The sequence below is a fragment of the Varanus komodoensis genome, unplaced genomic scaffold (assembly GCF_004798865.1).
Source record: "Varanus komodoensis strain SLA01 unplaced genomic scaffold, ASM479886v1 scaffold36, whole genome shotgun sequence".
NCBI classification, from domain to species: Eukaryota; Metazoa; Chordata; class Lepidosauria; order Squamata; family Varanidae; genus Varanus; species Varanus komodoensis.
Window position 1 is genome coordinate 5,253,003 of NW_025335873.1, and position 20,324 is coordinate 5,273,326.

At 47.7% G+C, this 20,324-nt stretch overlaps 1 protein-coding gene across 1 annotated transcript; it reads right to left on the reverse strand.

Annotated features, from left to right (window-relative positions):
* Positions 1 to 2,248: 2,248 nt before the first annotated feature.
* Positions 2,249 to 18,839, reverse strand: TNFSF15 (TNF superfamily member 15). Its single transcript, XM_044439973.1, has 4 exons — positions 18,377 to 18,839; positions 11,050 to 11,116; positions 6,977 to 7,009; positions 2,249 to 5,894 (listed from the first exon to the last, which is right to left on the reverse strand). The coding sequence occupies exons 1-4, from the start codon at positions 18,605 to 18,607 to the stop codon at positions 5,440 to 5,442; spliced, it is 786 nt and encodes a 261-aa protein (XP_044295908.1). The 5' UTR covers positions 18,608 to 18,839; the 3' UTR covers positions 2,249 to 5,439.
* Positions 18,840 to 20,324: the final 1,485 nt, after the last annotated feature.

Genomic DNA, 20,324 nt, shown 5'->3' on the forward strand with positions numbered 1-20,324 from the left:
CAGAGAGGCCTCGTGATCAGAAATAATGTTGGGCAATGTCGTAGATCTTTCCTGTGTAGACTGTCCTTCCATGAGTCCAGGCCTTTCCAAAGTTTTTCAGGTAGTGAGGATGGAGAGCCTGGGATAAGCACACTGTCGTGGTTATGTAGGGTCTTATGAAGTCTCCGAACAACATTGTATGGCTCTTGGGAAACACTGGGGCAGGATATAGATGGTTTCTTTTCCCATGTTCATCTTCCATGCTTAGATTCCTCACAACAGCCATTTCTCCTAGTCTCTTTATGCATCAAGGAAATTTGGAACTTGATTACAAAAATGGACACCGGGAGATCAATTGGTCTGGATAGGTTTCTAACTAGGTGGAATAAAACATTGCCCAGCCTCTTTGTTCCAAAACTGTTGTTGTTTAGTCACAAAGTTGTACCCTACCCATTGCGACCCCATGGACAACATTCCTCCAGGGATTCCAGTCCTCCACCATCCCTCAGAGTCCACTCAAGCTCACACCAACTGCTTCAGTGACTCCATCCAACCACCTCATCCTCTGCCATCCCCTTCTTCTTTTGCCCTCAATTGTTCCCAGCATCAGGCTCTTCTCCAGTGAGTCCTTCCTTCTCATTAGGTGGCCAGAGTATTTGAGCTTCATCTTCAGTATCTAGCCTTCTAAAGAGCAGTCAGGGTTGATCTCCTCTAAGACTGACTGGTTTGATCTCCTTGCGGTCCAAGGGACTTGCAGGAGTCTCCTCCAGCACCACAACTCAAAGGCCTGAATTCAAAACTGTATCATCTTTATAATCATGATTTTTAATTGGATTCCCTTTCTTCAACATAAAATCGTGAGCCAATGATTGACCCATTTTGCTAGTTAATGTGGACATTAAAAAGCAGACTGTACTCTTGGCCAATGGAGTGCAGTGGAATGTGATTATGGAACTCTTTTGGCCAAACCAGGAGGGTTAATAATCGGTTGTGGATTTGATAGCTTTGCAGTGTAATTCAATGTGATTTTCAGTTTCACATCTATTATTGTTCTTTTGCCATCAAGTCAGTTCTGACTTACAGTGACTCAATACATGAAAGCTCTCTGAAATATCCCCTCCATGACTGCCTTGCTCAGTTTTTGTGAATTCAAGGCTGAGGCTTCCTTGATGGAGTCCATCCATCCCATATTTGGTCCTCCTTTTCTCCTTCTGCTTTTGATATTCTCCAGGGAGCATAACTATGATTTCAGAACTACCATGTTGGAAAATTGCTCCAGCTTCATAGCTGAGAATCCACACTTGACTCTCCCTTTCTGCTTTGCATTCAGTGCAGAAAGAACTGAGTTTGGAAGAAGACCCTTGGGCAAGGAGGAAGGAGAGAGCTTCAGGGTCAGGGAGGGAAGAAGACAGTTCCAAGACAGGACATATTCTAGTGGAACTTAGATTCTTTCCCACCCTTTCCAGGGTGCTACGCTTAGATGGCAAAGCAAGAGGAGTAGGGAGGCAGCTTTCATCTACATGCTCCCGTTGACCTCCATAAACCTTCAAGTGTGGAGGGTTGCAGATATTTCCCAGGTTGTCTCCCTTCAACTTGGATAGAACAGAGCAGGCTCTTATAGCTTCTTTCGACACTTAAGGATCTTTGACAAATTTCATTGGAAATTCATTTTTGTCACATGGAAGAATCCTGGTTTTCTTTTTCAAAATGTTATATTTAACCACAAAAATGTTGTGCATGACTGGATTCCTCAGCTTTCTTCATACTTGGGAGAGGAGCCAAACAGCAGTGTTCACTGTCTCTCGCGGGATGGGATTTATGCATGGAATCCCTGAAATATGCTTCCAGACAAAATTGGATAGTCTGGGCTTTGCTTGTTTAGAATTTTAGAATGATTATGTTGGCAGGCTGTTATTTACTTTGGAACTCTGGCTGTTTGTCCTAGCTTTGATGTATCTCATCCATAAAGGATGTCACAGCCTTGAACTTGGGAAGAGCTGAATGGAGCTGTCATGGATAGGACATCTTGGAGGGCTTTCATCTGCAAGGCACCCACGAATGACATCACCTGCCACATGAGATCACTACAACATCCCCACAGCTGTCTGATCAACACAGGCATTTTATTTCAGGGTGAATTCAGTACCTATATGTGCGAAAAGAGTACATCCTTTTGACGCCACGTTCCCGTTCCAGCATGTCTCTTGTTCTGCCTCATGGGCAGACCTGTGTGAGTTTGTTCAGAGGAGGAAGAAACAACTCCGCACAGTCAAAGGAGATAAATTATTTATTTAATATAGTTTTAATATATATTTATATTTATTAAAATACTTCAACCATTTCCCCCTTAAACAAAGACAGACTAAGGGTCTCACATATGGAAAATATGCATTGCTGTACATTGCGCTCTTCTACGTAAAACAAGGGGAGGGAACCTGGGGCTCGAGGAAGGTTCTTGGCTTAACATCACTAAACCCACAGAAATAGGGGGAGAGGTATGTGGGGAAGTGGGGAGAGAGAGGGGGGTTCCCCAAGTTTTGCAACAGATGGAGCTGATGCAGAAGTGTTCCGTGAAGGGAACCCTAACAGACAGCAAACAACCCCAATGCATCCTTAATTCCCATCCATACAACAAGAAAGAACTTAATTATTATGCACTTCTAAATAACCTTCGGAGTGAAATAGGAATACACTTCCTAGAAAATGGCCCTTTTGGACCTCCCTGAAGAGTCTGCAGCAATGGAGGATGCTGGCGTTCCAAGAATGGGAAATAAGGGAGCAGAGCTGACTGGGAAGAACTGAGCAGATCTTAGAAAAGCCAGCAGCAAATCTCAGAAAAATAACCCCACCAGTAGGGAAGAGTCAAGTCTAGGGGTCTTGGACTGCAGCCTGAGGAAGGGGGACAGGCGGTGATGTAATTTTATATTATCCAAGATGTTTCCATAACTTGATTCATTCCACACTGGAAAACAGTACTTAATTGTGCCATTTCTGTTCTCTTAAGGTTCTGCATTCTAGCTAGATTATAATAGCTAGATGAGTAGCTAGCTATTTCTAGATTTCTAGCTGAGATTAGCAATGGGGGAAGCATAGTTATCCTTCAGATAAAGTTCTCTGAATTTTGCAATGCAGATTTTGGTCCAAAAATGCCTATGAAAAAGGAACATATTAGGGAAAGTTGCATAGAAAAATACATCCATTCAAGAAAAAGGCCTACAAATGCCTTGTTAGGAAAAGGTCATTCAAAATATTCGTGTGAGTAAAATCTGGAGCAGATGTGGAAAGTGGACAGATTGTAGTCACGAGTGTGTACGTGCAAAACTGATACATAGCACAATACATGGATTTTTCATCTCTATGTTACACTGATGAGTCTTGTTGGATTTCTCTGCACTGAGCCAGAATAAAATGAGGCAAGGGGAAATGAGAAACAGCTCCTGAGCTATTGCTAAGGATCTATTGATAGGGATGAATGAATCTGCAAGTTCCAGCTTTCTCCACTTCTCAGTTTTCCAGTTTAATGTCTGTTCCATCCCAATTTTGCATTACGTTGCATTTTTTTTAAAAGTCCATGGAAAAAGTACATGCATTTTCATGTCTGCTTCCTCAAATGCATGCACTATTTCATAATATATGGATTTTTGAAAGCATTTTTCACTAACCGTGAATTTTAGTGCATCAGTGCTGCTGAGATACACACTTCGAGTACACTTTCCCCAGTGATACACATTTCCCCCTGAATAAATAAATAAATAAATTGGAGGACTGCATTACAAAATCCAGAAATGTGCAAATATGAAGATATAACAGTGTTCCAGTTCAGGTATTGGGTTAGGAGTTTGGCCTCAATATGCTAGCAAATACTTTCTTCCACCATCCTTAGCCATAGAAAGTTAAGCGTATCCATCTGGAATATGGATATCTGGAACTTATGAAATCAAAAAGAGATGTTCTTGTTTCTGAGTTCCCTTTTTGTGGGTACCATCTGTGAAATCCTATAACTTCTCCTCCACCTTCCCTGCTCATTGCTCATGTCCAGTAAGGTCATCATCCTATACCAGAAAAATTGAGTATATTGGACAAAATGTGCTGGAAGCGGTGAGCTTTTCACCTGTTTAAATTTTAAGGCTCTGTTTTAAATGAGCGAGAGCGTTTATTTCTGAGAGTAGGCACGGAAGGCAGAATCACCCCTGCTGCCTCTTGCCCTGCCAGGCAAAGAATGTTTATTTATGTTATTTGCTTATTTTATTTAAAGTGTTTATATGCCGTCCAATAGTAAAGTCTCGGGATGGCTTACAAAAACTGAAAGCAAAGCAACCACATACAACAAACTCCACACAACAAGCCTCCATGCTCAGAAGCTTCTCCGTAATAATCCAATTTAACTATTGTCTCTCCCTCTTTATCGTTTCCTTTGTGAACATGGCCCAACTTTGCTTCGACTCCAGAAACAAGAAAGGCTCATTTGGAACTTCTCAACAATGGGAGAAATTTGGAAGAGACATTTGGATGTGCTCCTGTTCTTTTCATGAGCCTTGACTCCCTGGGCAGGGGTGTCCCTCCTGGGGGTCGGAGCATCTCCACCTTTGGTTAAAAGAGAGATCTCACCTGGCCCAGGTATGCCGTATGTGAGGTTCTGTAGGAAGCCTACAGGGAGGAGTGGAAAGATCTATCACAACCTGATGAAAACTCAACATGTGTCATAGGCATGAAACAATTAGCTCAGAAAACTGGGCAAGGGGTGGCAGGATGGGTGGACATGGAATGGAGCGCCCTGGAAAAGAGAGTGGCTGGCTGGCTGGCAGGCAGGCAGGCGCCTGTTCTGCAACATCATTTAGGCAGTAGCCACGAACCAGGGTAGCCTATGTTTCCCATTGTTTGCTCCGTTAAGGACCTCTGGCTTGCTGCAGTTTGCATTCCCCATCTCTTGAATTCATTTGGTACGCTGCCACTCTAAAAGTTAATTCTGTGTTAGTGCACACACACCTGTGTGTTTTTCCAGGTGTCTACATGCACTAGCAATCCTGCAACAAGCCCTCTAGAAGTCTTTCGATACAGACATTGGCACGATCAACTCAAAACATTCACTATTAATTTAGTGTTCAAGAGATACAAACGTACGAGAATGGAAAGAATTGCAATCCCTCCCACAAGACCCTTCCCCAACCTGACACACAGAAGGTCTGATGGACCACAAACCCATAAGCCCTGGTGGCTGGGGACCATGAGGTTTGAAGTCCAGCACACTTGGAAGACACTGAATTGGGCTAAACTGCCCTGTAGCATCCAGCAATAAATCCACTGTGAGAAGACCAGCTAAGTTGGAATTTCCCATACAGAAGAAAAAAACTTGAATGAGAATTGTTCTGGAAGCATCCACAATCACAAAATTTACACCAGGCAGGATAATGAAAAAAATCGGTTTGTATCTAGCAGACATTTCTGATTTCTTATCAGTAGTTAGATCAAGAAAGCCCCAAAGAAAGTTTTTTCTGGTGTGCGTCCATCCACCAATTCCGAGTTACTAACATTAACCATTATGTGGTCACCTTCCCTTAGTGAAACGATCCCACCCAGGTAAAGCGTCTTCTTCCATTTATTCTTCTCGCCGATGGAACTGACGGCTTTCAGGATCGTCTTTGAGCGACTGCCGTAGCGTGGACTGATTTTCGTGATCAACTGCTGCACCTCGGTTTCACTCGAAAGTGACTTGTTGCAGTATCTCAGGGCTTCACACACCCCGTCACTGCACAGGAAGGTGACCTGAGCATAGACAAAGTAGTCTCCTGTCACCGGGGCTATCAAATAAGTGCCGTTGTGATTAATTTGGTTACTGTCGGATGATTTTTCATTTCTCCAGTGAAGGCTTGGAAACCTGTCTGTCTCACACTCTTCATTTATTTTTTCGTCAGAGCCTGAAAAGAGAAAGCAAGTCTATTTAGTTGGCCTGCGCTCGATGATGCTGAGAACTTCCAAAGAAGCTAGTGGTCTTTTTCACCCGTGGTACAGTCAACCCCAGATGACCTTATGGAGTGCTTCCTCCATTGTATACACGCATCAACATCAAACTTCCACCTGAGCCCAAACAGACCTCCCTAACCGGCATTAGCAGTTCTGCTCCTTGGCCCACCGTTAGGACTTAGCTACTGGGGAAACGGCCTTTCCATGGTGGCAGCATGTTTTCCCTTAGCATCTTCTGAAGCAGACATTTTATATTTAGTGAACAGGAAGTCCTGTCTAGCTAAAGAGCCGCGGAAATTTCCAGAAAGACCAAAGTCGCCTCCGCGGAATTTTCCAGGCAGGTTCTTCTTTAGGATTGTCCTCTACAGGCCATCTGAGGGCTCCTTTACCTCCGACAGTTCCACCATCTCCAGTCCCTGGAGGGGCATCTTTTGGAAAGGTACAGGAGACTATCGGCACCCATATTTATTATTCATTTATTATTATATATTCAAAACATGTGTAGGCCACCCAATTGTATGTATTTATGTATTTTGTATTTTGTATTTTATGTATTTTGTTTTTGTTGTGAACCGTCCCGAGGCTTTGTTGCGATGGGGGCGGCATAAAAATGTTTTAAATAAATAAATAAATGGTGCCACAGAACTGCTGGTGGCTCACAGTCACAAGATAAAACGCAATAAAAACTAACCACAACGTATTGAAATATAATGTCAATATAATACGGGCAAATATACAAAACAGAATGTTGAGTGGCATTAACAATTAAGAAGTCTTTGAAAGAGGAAGGTCTTTGCCTGGTGGGGAAAAGAATATAAGGAAGGCGCCACGCAGAACTCCTTGGGGAGAGCATGCCAAGTATGGTGTGCCACTGCAGAAAAGGCCCCGCTCCTAGGGGGCGTCCCTCTCCCCTCCTTAAGGGATGGCGCACAGAGGAGGGTCTCCTGCATAGATCTCGAAGGCTGGGTAGGCGCATATGGATGCAGGCGCTCCTTGAGAGAACAGACAAGATGCACGCATGTACCTATACACTTACATGTAAGGTGGACCCTTGGCCTTTTTTCTGGACCTACAAATTAAAGAGAGAAAGAGTCACGTGCCGCATTCCAACACCCACTTCAGTGGGCTTGAGAGCCACTGGACCCAGGGAGTTCACCAAGTAGATAGATCCACAGTTCCCCATCGCATTGGCTTCCAGACCAAATGTTTCATCTGGGATGTTTATTATTTGTTTGCTTAATGTTGCAAAACACAGTGGAAGAGAGTGGTAACTTGGCTCACAGATGCAGAACGCAGGATGTGAGGTCAGTCAACTCCCTCCCATGTTTTGTCCTACCTCCTCACTGTCCTGTTTAGATCCTGAGCCGCAAGATAATTCGTATCTTTGCAAACGGGTTTATAGTGGGGAACCAGCACATGAGTCTTTCCCACAACAATGTACCTCTAATCCTTCCACAGGTTTACATTTGCTATAAACGGAAGTGTACTGTGAAACCTGCCTTTCTTCCCATCACTTTCTCCTGCTCCTAACCAGGGACAATTTTAATACCAGATCATAACAATTTCACGTTATTTGTTTACACAAAGCTTTTCTATTTTATGTGTCCTTCAAGGGCTCCCTGTCCTCAGCTGATCACGCAGGGTTCTCCGCTGTCGTCTTTCTGGAAGCTCCCTTTCCATGAACCTCTTTCATATGGGACGAGAATCTGCTCCTCTCATCCAGTTGCTTTCAAATGGGTTTCAAAGCCCTGGCTGTTCAGATCTGCTTTTAATTGGGAGTTAAGGCCATCTATATTGCTAGATGAATGGTCGCTGCTTAATTTTAAGAATGCATTTTTTGGAGGGAATGTGTGTTGAGTTCCACCTTCTTTTGGCCCTGAGGGTCATTCCATGGCATTTGGGGGAAGGGGAAGGGGATGCCGACCATCCCGCAAGACAGGGTGGAAGCCAATTTGGGAAAAATGTGCAAAGTGGCAGCCAGGATAGTGGGAAGAAATAGACACTCTCTCCCTCGTCTCATAAGAATGTCTTCCGAGGCATTGTGGCTCTGCTCGAGAAAGGCTAACTCACCGCAGAGCTACTCAGAGCAGAGAGCAACACACTGCCTGGAGTAGCGCAGTGGTTCTCAGTGCGTAGCAGGCATACAATGGTGGGCTGCAGAATTAAGCCAGAGGCAGGGTGTTGCGTTTTCAGAACCATTCCCGTGCGTTTGCTCTTCTCCAGGCCTGTCCACAACTCTTGCTGAACTACTTGTGAACCAAGATGCCAAGGCATGAGGGGATCGCATATAAAAGTTTTAAATACATAAATAAAACACACAGCGGGAGTTTCATTTTTGAAATGGTGTTTCCAAGCCATTGCCATAAAATCTCTTCCAACAACGTGATGATAATTCGTATGGCTCTAACACTTACCAGACGTGATAACTAGAATAACAGAATGCCTTCAAACATGAAACTATCCATGTCAGAAAAGGTGGGGTGGGTGGGTTAGTTGGTTGGCTGGTGGGTTTCTCTCATGGTTTGTCCTGGGTTCTTTAGGAGATTGGAAGGATAAAAGACAGAGGAACCACTAGCGGGCTGAATATATGCAGCTTCCTGATATGGGGAAGGTTGTGAGTGGAGTACCTCATGTCCCAAGTTCAATACTTAGGGTGCTGAGATAGAAAAGCACATCCCAGGGAGCTGCAGAGATACAGAACTATGTGCTAGAGATGGGTAAACAGTTAAACAGTAAAACTTGGAATTCCTCCACTGCCTCTTCTTGTCTAGCCTCTGTCTAAACTTTGAGACAGAAGTTTCAACAGATACTTCTAGATAACTCCCACCCTGCTTTAAAAAAAGACTTTGGCTTTGTGTGGCTGCTTTCCCACATGAAATTAATTATTGAAAGGAGACAAATGTATCGCAAGTCTTTGGCAAGAGCATGATGATTGCATGGCCAGGGTGGAAAAGGACATCAGAGACATGGGCTGATAAATTTGATGTGACATTTAGCTACTTACCAGTTAGGCCTGCTACAGTTGAGTCAATGTTTCTCAGAAGAGCTTTTGTTGCTGTTGTTTAGCTGCAAAATTGTGTCTGACCCATCATGACCTCATGGACAACATTCCTCCAGGCTCTCCTGTCCTCCACCATCCCTTAGAGTCCACCCAAGCCCACACCCACTGCCCCAGTGAGTCCACCCAGCCACCTCAACCTCTGTCATCCCTTATCCATATGCCATCAATTTTTCCCAGCATCAAGGCCTTCTCCAGAAGAGTTTTCCCTTAAGAGAAAAGGTCAGGGGTTCTGCTTTGCTTCCACCACCCTGAGTAAGAGGGTTGCTTTGTGGACTTCTCTCCAGATATTTTCTACCATTTTTTGGGAGTAGCTGTCATCCGTCCCTTTTCTACAATACCCCAGAAAAACATTAAGCCCAGGGCATTGTAGGGAAGGCCAGCTGTCTCGGAAAGATGGTTCTGCTCCACCCTAACCTCCAGTGACACTGCTGAAGAATGTCGTCTTCTCTTGGAGAAAATCCGTCTCATGTTCCCCCATTCCCAGTGTCATTTCCATTTTTTGTCCACCAAGTGGCAGAGAATTTTGAGAGGCCGTTTGTACTCTTACGGCTGCCACTGCCCTTAAGTAGCGTGAGGCCACGCTCTCTCACGAGCCAATGCAGGATGGTCTTGGGCCTTGTCCTCTTTGAACCTACGTGGGCTTCAGCTTCTATGAAGCCAAATGTCGACGGCAGGGCAGCCATAGCAATGCACCATGGTTGGACTTTTCCGCCCATCATGGCCAAAAGGAAGGGTAAAGTGTCTTTGTGGCTTCGGGGTGAGGGTACTGGACTGGAGAGCTGGGAGATCCAGCTTCTACCCCCCACTTGGCCATGAAGCTCACCTGGTGACGCTGAGCCAGGCATTCCCTCTCAACCTAACCTACCTCACGGAGGTAGAAAAATCCTACTTCCTCATCTACAATACTTTTCCTTAGCCAAGCACTTTCTGCCTGGCCTTGTCATGCTTCCTAAGACTCTTGCAACCAGAAAACTCCAAGCTGTACATGTTACACAAGGAATCTGGGTCTGTGTCTGCAAAGGAAGATGCCCCCACTCCACCTGATATACCTTCTGCCTGGACTTCCAGCACCAAACTGGACTGACCCTCTAAACTTGTTATCTACTTTAGAACGTCCTCTGTTGAACCTTATGTTATTAAAGCCAGTCGTGAAATATAATTCCAGTTTTCTCAGAGGTCTTGCTGTAATATTTGCTGGGAAATGAGTGCCTTTTTTATGGCCCAGAATGCATTCCAGTTTCGACGATGATTGTGACATGTTTATATCCTGCCTTTCCCCCTGCTCTTGCTAAGAATTCAAGAAGGCAGCTTGCTGAGCTGTCGTTCCATGGGAGGACAGGTTGTGTCTCATTCTGCTCTTCTAAAGTGATCAAGGCTAAAGTGATCAAGCCGCCCCGAGGCTTTGGCGAATGGGGCGGCATAAAAATGTTTTAATAAATAAATAAATAAATAAATAAATAAATAAATAAGGGGCTGGAGCAACACTCCATGAGGTCAGGTGACAACAGCTGAGGTGGCTTTGCTTAGCCAAAAGGTCACATGGCAGAGGTGGGCAGAATTACACATGGGGTAGAGAAAGGGGATAGGCCGACACTGATCTCCCTTTCCCTTCATGTTAGAACCCTGAGTGATTCGTGGGAGATTCAGGGCAGCTCAAAAGAATAGTTAAATGGCACATGCGACGGCTTGATGGCCAACACGTTGGATGGCTTTCAAAGGGGAGGAGAAGGCTATCCATGGTTGCCAGTCTTGGTATGGCTACTTCGCATGGTGGCTACTTCCCATAGCTGAGGTAGTCAACCTATGTGCCCCTGTTGCTGGGGAACATGAACAGGAAGCTGTTGAAGCACCATATCCTGCTTGAGGGACCTGTGGACAGCCGGTTGGCCACTGTGTGAACAGGAGCCTGGTCCAGATGGACCCTTGGCCAGACCCAGCAGGGTTCTTCCTGGGCTCTTCTGTTCTTCCCCTTCTAGGAACTACCAGGACAGGTTCTTGTTTCAGAGCCGGCTTCAAATGGAAGGACACAGTCATTAGAGCAAACTCACCAGGACCGCTGGAGTACGTTGACTGGGCCGGCCATTGCTGAATTTCAGCAGTTCTTCCGCTTGATACCTGACAAGAGAAGCAGAGGCAGTTCACTTGAGCCAGAAGAGGCACAATCCACCATGCCTGTTGCCTTCAGGCTTCTTGTGACATTGTTAGTTTGACGGGCCCAAAGAATGACAAAAAAAGTCCCATCGTCTCTCTCTCATCCATGCCGATCATTTCGACAGCCGAGCTTACAGAATGGAGGACACCAGAGCTTGAACACAAAGAATGTCTACGAAATTCTCCGCCCTATGTTTAGGCAAAGGCATGGAGGACACTTCACTGCATTTCTCCAGACCTTCTGGGTGGGGTCTCCATGAGCAGAGCTGGGGACCAGACCTACCAGGCTGTGAATGAGTAAGAAATGGTTAGTGGCTGAACTGATTATTGTTCATTGGTTCATTTGGGACTTCTCTGGCCAGAATAACTTGGCTAGCTTGGATATGTTAAGCATATCAAAGGCAGAGTTGAACAGAAAACGTGTGGCTCCAAGCGAGGCAACAAAACATCTTGGATTGGTCCAAGGAATGGGAGTGACTTCTGTCTTCCTTGCCAAGGGCCACCTGCTTGCCAGTTGCATCTGCATATGTGTTGTTTTCATGGCTACCATTCTGCATCCTCCATCCTCCAACTAGAGTCATTCCAGGGATAATGCCAGTCAGCCCACTCCATCAGTAGGTCAACAGATGGTGGTGGATATTCAGAGGAACTTCTGCCTAAAGCTGTTTCTCCAGGGTGAGGAGAAGAAACATCTCGAGAATGTTTCTAGAAGAAGAGCTTCAGGAAGATTTCTGCTCCGCTTTAGAAGGCCATGGCTGGCCATGACCCCTGGAGACCAGGGCCAAACCTCCCTGGCAAATTGTTCCCCAGAGTGACGTTGTGTTTCCATACTGGCACCAGAAGAAAACAAGTCACTGTGCTCCAGTCTGGATTATTTGTTGACAGAGGAGAGCACCTGCTTTCCATGGAGAAGGTCTGGCCTTCAGTCCCTTCCCTGACATCCTGCAGAACTGCTGCCAGTTTCCAGAGACTAATGGTTCCCAAATATGACTCTCCAGATGTTGAACTGCAACTTTCACAAGGTACAATGGGGTTGATGGGATTATTGGCCAATGCCTTCTCAGGACACACGCTGAGAGCTCGTAATATAGATGATACTGAAGAAGAAGAAGGATCAACAGTCTGGCTCAGTAAAAGGAATTTCGTATGGATTTATGAACATTGCATTGACCCCTGGCCTAGTCAAAGCTTCTCCAAACAATCCACCCAGGCTAATTCTTTGATACTGACCCTTGAAGTCCATTCAAAGGAGATATACAGATTTCAGAAATGACATGTGAGAATATGAATGTTCTCAGCTTGAGAACCTCCGGAAATGCCATGGACTAACTCCTTCTATAAGCCCCCTGGGGATCTGCTTAGGATATGAGATGGGATAAAAATGATTTCAATGAATTAATAACTCTGACTTTTGGTCCATCGACATTAGTGGTATCTACCAGGGATAAGCTATCTGGTGTCCTCCAGAGATGTGTAAACCTCATCAACCCAATCAAGCATGGGCAATGCTTGTGGAAGATGGGAGTTGGAGTTAAGAAACAGTGGGAAGACACCTGCTGGCACCATTTGTTGCCCACCTTCGCCTTAAAAGGCAGACATCTACCTACCACCAAAAATGGTACAAGGGGGTGGACTGCCCGGCCGCCACCCTCAACTGTATTACTATCAAGACATCCAAGCAAAAAGCCAGCCGAAAGGCCAGCTCAGCCACAGCCCTACACACTGCACCATTCCGTTATCTGCATGGTGCAGCTAGACTGCCCCAAAGGAAGCCATCCTGGGCTTCCTGGCAAAGCACAAGATTTCTTTCTTCAGCATATGACCGAAAGTCACACCTGTACACAGAGCACGCGCTTGCTTTCCTGTCTAGATTTCTGACGCTTTGCTTTTGCACAGTAGCAGGTAGTCATCCAAAGGAATTTGGCACAGCTCTGCTCTGATTAGGCACGGCCCTTGCAATGTTCTTACGTACAATGAGTAGCTGAAAGCCCAGGCCTATGAACGTTTAGTCTGATGGAGCATGCTGGGGCATCCTGCGAGTTTTACGCCTTCTTTTTGTCTAAACTCACCTAGGATTGCTCCCTGGATCTCATTTCCTTAAAAACAAAACCAAATATGGTGATCCATCACTTTAAAACAATCTGGGATCTACATTTGGGCGATGCTTTTTTCAGGACCAACAAAAACTCCACCAAAGCAGTCAAGCTTTTGCATTCTTTTTTGTATTTGTTTTTAAAATGTATAAATTCATCCAAGGGGATCCTAGGACAGGTCTTTCAACCATATGCAAACGTAAACCCATTGAAATGCTGAGAAAAAGAGACTTAAGTGGCTTAAGACCTATTTAACCAAAACAAACACAAGCCAATCCATGACAGCATTTTTTTAAACCAAAAAGGCCTGGGCAAAAATTAATCTTTTGATTCTGTGCCAACACTTGAATGGGCTCCTTAGGAGGGCTCCACCAATTCCACTGCTGTAGCTCTGGAGTCCAAGTCCCGGCGGATGCAGATTTTTCCTGGAAGTGCCAGGCGAGTAGGTTGCAGCGGGCCAAAGATGGCTTCCAGGTGTCCCCGTGGCCAGAACGTAATAATTCGCAGACAAAGATGAAATGCTCCACTGGGTGGCAAAGAGAGGACTGGAAAGAGGTCTTGCTTCTTTGCCACCCTCACAGCTTCAAAATATACCCAATTGTAGGCACGCTCCAGGTTTCTGTTGCATCCACTGGGAGTTCTCTCCATCTGTAATCCTCCACTAAGGTTTAAATTGCTATTTTAATTGGGCTTTTACTGTACAGAAACGATGCTCTGCTTTACTGTGCTTTATTGTAAACCTGTCCAGAGACTATTTGGTAAGAGGATGGTATAGAAAAGTTTTAAACAAACAAGCAGATAAAATCTCCACTGCAAGCCATCTCCTAAGTTGTTTCATTGCTCCCAGCTCTGGGTTATGCCCCTCTACCTGGGGGTAGGAGGACTTTCAAAGCAGAGACTTCAAAAGTTCAGCATATGCATGCACACATACAGCCCCAACTTCCTTCCCTCTCCCTCTCCAGTGTTTAATCTGCGAAGCCAAAAGCAATTATCTCGATACAACAGATGACATCAGCATGGGAGATCACCGTTCCCAGAGTTTTCTTTTTGGCTCCCGAATTGAGGGCTCCTTCCTCTCAATCGTACAAGTTCATTCCTCATAATGCTAACATATGTGTGAAAGAGCTGCACCCTTACCAGAGATCCATCAGGAGTTTATCAGCATCATGTGCAAGAGACACTGGGATGTATCGCTGACTAGCAAGCCTGCGGCTTCCTGGATTTCTTTTTAAAAGCCTGTGTTGAACTGGCCATGCTCTTGTCATCCAAAGGGGAGCCTGATCTTAGGTACATATTGCAGAGGTTTGTTTGATCAGCCGCTGCTCACCTGAGTCCTTTAAGAACTCCAGGGTGAACATAACCTGGGTCTGATAAATAATTGAATCCCAAGTCATCAGTAAGGTTGTGTCCACCTTTTGCCTCGATTTCACAGACACTCTACTTGCAAACCTCATCCTGGGCTCGAATATTGGCCTGTCCGATCCCTTCTGCAAATGAAGCCAGATAGAATGAATTCATTCAGCTTCTTCACAAGCTTCTTATCCACCTTTAATACTCCTTTAACTCTGTTCTCACCCAGCGGTCCCACTGCCTCCCTTGCCGGTTTTCTGTGCAACCCAGTGGAATAATTTACTGCACTTGCTTGAAAGTAAATTCCATGCAAGTCAGTGCGACTTACTTCAAAGAGAGGACACTTGGGACTTGGAAGCCTTCATAGGAATAATATGTTCTCTTTCACAATTTCCTTCCTTCCGTCCTTCTGTCCTTCCTTCCTTCCCAAAAAGCAAGCTTCCCCAAGTTCACCTTAGCACTTCTCCCTGAATAATTTGCTTTGTTCCTTCCACTGCTTCCTCCCGAAGATACAACAATAAGCAGCTGATCTGGCAACAAGTCAAGATCTGAAGCACAACTCCTCCCATCATTCCCACCAGCATGACCGATTGGTCAGGCGTGATGCAAGCTGCAGTCTAGGGATCTGGAGGACGTCAGGTGGGAAAAAGATTGCTACAGCGTTTTTACTCAGTAGAACCTTATGACTCATTAGACAATCTCTCACGTGGTTTATGTTTTCCTGTGGCTGCACCCATGTTAACACTTCTCCCTGGAGCTTCTGTTCTAGCAATGAGTTATGCCCCCATCCACGTGGGAATAATTTGGATCAGGGCGTATGTCTCTTGCACCTACAGAGACCCTTACAGGCACTACGGTCTGAACCCCACCAATGACACAAAGGAAATCGAGACGCAGACCACCTACAATATCCCACCCTTTCCACCTGGCGGGGACCCAGCTGGCAGGACTGAGTGGCTGTGGCGTCACCTGTGTTTGTATCTTGGCTTTCTTCTGAATGAAAGTAAGTTAATGAGTAATCCCACTTGCTCTGACCTCTGCTCATGGGAAATGATTTACTAATGAGTGCCTCCTGCAATTAACCGTGCACAGTTTAGGAGGGCCAGAAACACAAGAGGCCCAGCAGTCTGATTCATCTGTAATCCTGACAGGCAAAGGGTGCAAACCGATGTGAAATGTGGCATGGTCAGCGCTGGAACGGTCGTTTTCCAGCATTTAAAAAAAAATCTCAGTACTGCTCTGGAAATTCAGAAAGGTCTCCCGATCCTTCCTTGTACTATTCTCTGTACATTCTCTGTGGGGGTTTTGGGCGGCAGAGTGGAAAGAGTTGTTAGCAGATAGATGCATGGCTCTCTGGGGAAAACTAGGTGGGGAGAACTGGCTGGAGCAATAAGTAGTACAATGCACTTGCGAGCTGATATCCAGCCGTAGCACAAATGCGTCCCAGGGCAGGAGAGTTCAGCTTGAGATGCATTGTCCCCTTGCTAAAACGTTCTTCAGGACAGGTGTGGCCTCATTCCTCTTACAGAAGATGCGAGGGAGAATGACAGAAGCCCTTCCTGCTACAAGTTCTAGAGAAGCAGGATCAGGAGCGGCTTCCAGCTGAGGGAGGGGGAGCCCCAAAGGGGCCCCGTCACCGCCTTGGAGGGCCATTGAGAAGTGAACTAAGGGGGTACCCGAATGCTGAGCAATGTCCCCTCCGAATCACAGGTGGGCCATCTCCAAGGGAGCAAGGAGAGTGTCTTTGCCCATCCCTGCTGCACCAGAGAATTCTCACTCATGGAGTTCACTGCAGGTCCTCAGATGGAAAATTTCTGATTTGCTGGATCAGGTTGCAGGGCAAGGTTCGTGGGAGTCTTGGCGACTGAGTGTCATACCTACCTCGTATGACTCAGGTTAGAAAGTAGCTAGAGTTCTTGGAATCAATTTTCTTGGGCATTCCAATGAACAAGAACAATAGCATCTCCTGGAACCCTTTTGGATTTCACTTTACTGCCAGAAGTAAGTTCAGAAATCCTCACAGATCTTGGGTGAGATTCATGGAGGAAAAGAAGGGGCTTTCCAAGCATCAACATATGTTGTGAATGGCCCCTGTTGCAATGCAAAGAATTTGGTAGTGGTTTGCTCTGGCCTTTACAAGCAAACGGTGGAAAGGAAATGTCTTGAAAGGCATTGCTACCTTGGTGATCAACAGTTTCTTTGTGGTACTGGGAATAGAAACCTGTGGAAAAACTTGAGCTGGCGGTCTCAGCTGTCTGGGGACAAGTGCCCCTCTCTTTCCCTTTCTGACTCAACATTCGGTGTTGAGAGGCAGTGTGGTGTAGTGGTGAAGAGCATGGGACTGGGACTCAGGCGATCCGGGTTCTAGTCCCCGCTCAGCCACGGAGCCCACTGGGTGACTCTGGGCCAGTCACAGACTCTCAGCCCAGCCTACCTCACAGGGTTGTTGTTGTGGGGAAAAGATGGAGGAGGAGAATGAGGTAAGCTGCCTTGAGCCCTTTGTAGGAAAAAGGCAGGATATAAATCAGTCAGTCAGTCCATCCATCAAGCTCTCTAGCTCAAGGCCAGTGTGGCGGTTGTCACGCTTTCATCCCACGCAGTACCAATCGTGAGCAGATCTGAGTCAACGGGACATCACACGACAGCCTGCAGCTCCTTGGGTGTGTGGTGGCTGCGTGCACACCTGTGGTCTGAATCCGCAGGGCTACCTGCTTGGAACTGAGGCACCTGCTCTTTGCGAGTTTCACCACTGCCTGGGCTTCCCAAAGCAGATGAGGAAGCAACCCACCCACCCCTGACCCACGAGCCTTTTCTTTTCCCATCTTCAGCCCAAAGTGCTTTGGGAAACAGGTCCTGAGTCGAGTTCAGGAATGTGTCTGCACTGGCCAGGAATTGCACGTCAGCTGAAGAGATGGGACACCATCTGGACCCATCTCTAGTCCTGCACAGGCATTTTTAACTTCAAGCACAATCTTCTCTGTTCCAGTGCCCTCTAGAGGAATTGGGTTATCTCTCATCTTTCCCAGGGCATGTGGCCATGCTGGCAGGGGGCAATGGGAGTTGTAGTTCGACAACTCCAAAGGGCACTGGGTTGGAGAACACTGCTCTAGCGCCCTGGCAACAAGCGGAACTTGGTGGACTGAGTTGCAAGACCCAGACGCTGAGTTCAAAACCTGGCTCAGGCATCCAGCGCATCAGATTACCTTGTGCCGTTCGGTACCTGTCAGCGCAGGAGAGGAATGAGTGCCACCTTTGGTGGGCAACAGGTCGTGACACCTGCAATGCTTCGAAATGTCTTTTTATCTCGTTGCAAGACTGCAACTTCTCCTAATACTGTCCCTCAGAGTCCCTCAGAGTTCTGTCCCTTCTTCTAACGAGGCAGGATGCTGTTCCCATCCCATTCCATGACAATGGTATGGCTATTACAAAGCACACGCCGTAGAAGGTACAAGGGCAATGACTAGATGGAGACTTTCTCCCGATTACACACGTTTTCAAGAGCCTCCCTGCCACCCAGGTTCAAGCTGGCACCCTCTGATGCCCCTCTCTCCCCTCTCCGCAAGCCCTTCCGCGTGGATCTCTCTCCCTCTTCCGTCCCCAGCTCAGTGGCAAGACGTAGGCTAGGCATGCACGACTAAAGGACCCCAGTTCAATTCTGGGTTGGGGGGAGCGCAGCATCTCCGAGCAGGGACGGCCGGGGAGGCCACTCCTCGAGCTGCGGGAAGCCTGGCCAGCCCGCGGTTGCTAGGGCGCGTCTCCTCGCGTTTGCTCCGGTCCTTACCTCGCCGGGGTGCAGCTGCGCGCACCTGCCGCTCTTGTGCAGCAGGTACAGCACCGGGAACGCCAAGGCCAGCTCGAGCACGAGGCAGAAGATCACCAAGCATCGCAGCCTCTTCGCCTCGGCCTGCCCTTCCCGCTTGCCGCACCTGTACCCCTGCTCGACCGCTGCGCGGTCCTGCAGGCGCAGAACCAGCTCGACCAGGTCCATCGGATCCTGCGCCTTCGGGAGCATTTGGTCAGCTGCTGCGCGAACCGAGCGGAGGGAGGCTGGAGCCGGGAGGGCTGGCGCGTGTCCCTCTCGGGGTGCGGAGCCGGGCGGACTGGGTCCTGCCCTGCGTGGAAAGGGGTATTATATAGCCGCGGTATCGGGGGTGGCGGGCAGCGAGACCCGTCCCACTCCGTAACGCAACAGCTGGGAGCAACACACCCTTCTCCCGGGGAGAGGATGCGGCACCTGCGGGGCGGGGAGCAGCGGAAGGGAGGGCAGGGAAGAAGCTGCGGGAAAGCGTGCGTCCCGCTGAAGCAACGCGCCCGGGCGCGCAGTTTCGCAGGGAGAGGAAAGTCCCTCTCGGGTAGGAGGGACCAGAGGAGGCAGGAGCCGCGTCCGGAGCGCGGCAGAGGGCGAAGGGTTGCGCTGCAAAGCCGCGGAGACCTGCGGGCGCCGGGCTTGGAGAGGGCAGCAGTTCCAGGGCGAGTGGAAGGCGCCGGCGGAGCGTGGCGAGGCGCGCTGCTTCCCGGCCGAGGGAGGGCTCTGGCCGCGGCGCGTTTCTTCCCAAACGGGTCCCCTGCGCCGAGGAAGAGGAGGGCGCTGCGCCGACGGCCAGCGGGTCCCAGCCGCGGCCGCGCCAGAAGTTTCCTTGGAAGCAGCGCGCAGGCGACCGGACGGAAGCCGTCGCGATCTGGGAAAGCCGGGCTCCTTGGGATAGTCGGAGGCTGAAGACGCGAGGAAGACCCAGCGCGGGTGGATTAACTCGCTCATGGAAGCCTCAGCCTGGAATTTACAAGGGCGGGCCATCTTGGAGGGAGTTTATTCACGGGGCCGCCATGAACTGGAGATGACTCGGCTGCCGCAAGCTGAAGGAGAAGCGGGGCCTGCGGGGCCTTGGGAGCCAGCGGAGGGCGCCCACTCGGAGCTCGCTCGCTTGTACTTGGTGGGGCTACTTTCCGAGTAGACACAGACAGGGTCGGGGCCCTGCAAGGGTCCTGGAGGAATTTCGAGCCAGTCGGCAGGCATCGCGAGTCGTGGTTCACTCTAGGGCCACGGGACGGTTTGCAGACAGCCTCACCTGTCCACCCCACCTGGAGGCTAAAGTGGTGAATCTGCGGACCCTTAGGAAGAGATGCCCTGGGTCTTCTCTTCCCTCCCTTGTGCAATCTAGCAAGTCTCAAATTCCGTTTACTTTTCATTTCGAGCGTGCAAGTGTGGATTTTCACAATGCAGTCTGCGTTTGAGTTTTACTATCTGTGCTGCCTTGTGTAGGAAGCCTGGATGCAGATCCAAGCTGTTCCTAATGCAGAAGCAGATATGGGTGGGTGTGGGAGAGGTGGAGGCAGCCAGCACCCCAGAAAGCAATTTATTTATCTTTTAACCACGGGATGGAGAGTCTCCTGGATACAGGCCTGCCCAGAAGGCTCACTGAATTCAACTTTCAAGTGAGTGTATCTACTGACTTGTGCTAAGCAAATATGCCTCATTTACATTAAGGGTAATGTACTCTGTCATCTAGAATCTTTTCTATAAATGGAAAAGCAGCGAAGTGCAATATTCCAGGGTATTCCTTTCTCCCGGATCAATACAGGTAAATCGAGGAAAGCTGAAAATAAAAGGAGTCCAAGAAATCTTCCCTTTGTTTCCTATCCCAGAACTTGCCGGTAGCAGAAGAAAACAGGCTACCTCCACACCTTCCTCGGTCTTCATGAAAGTGTGAATAGTGATGCAATTTCATAGA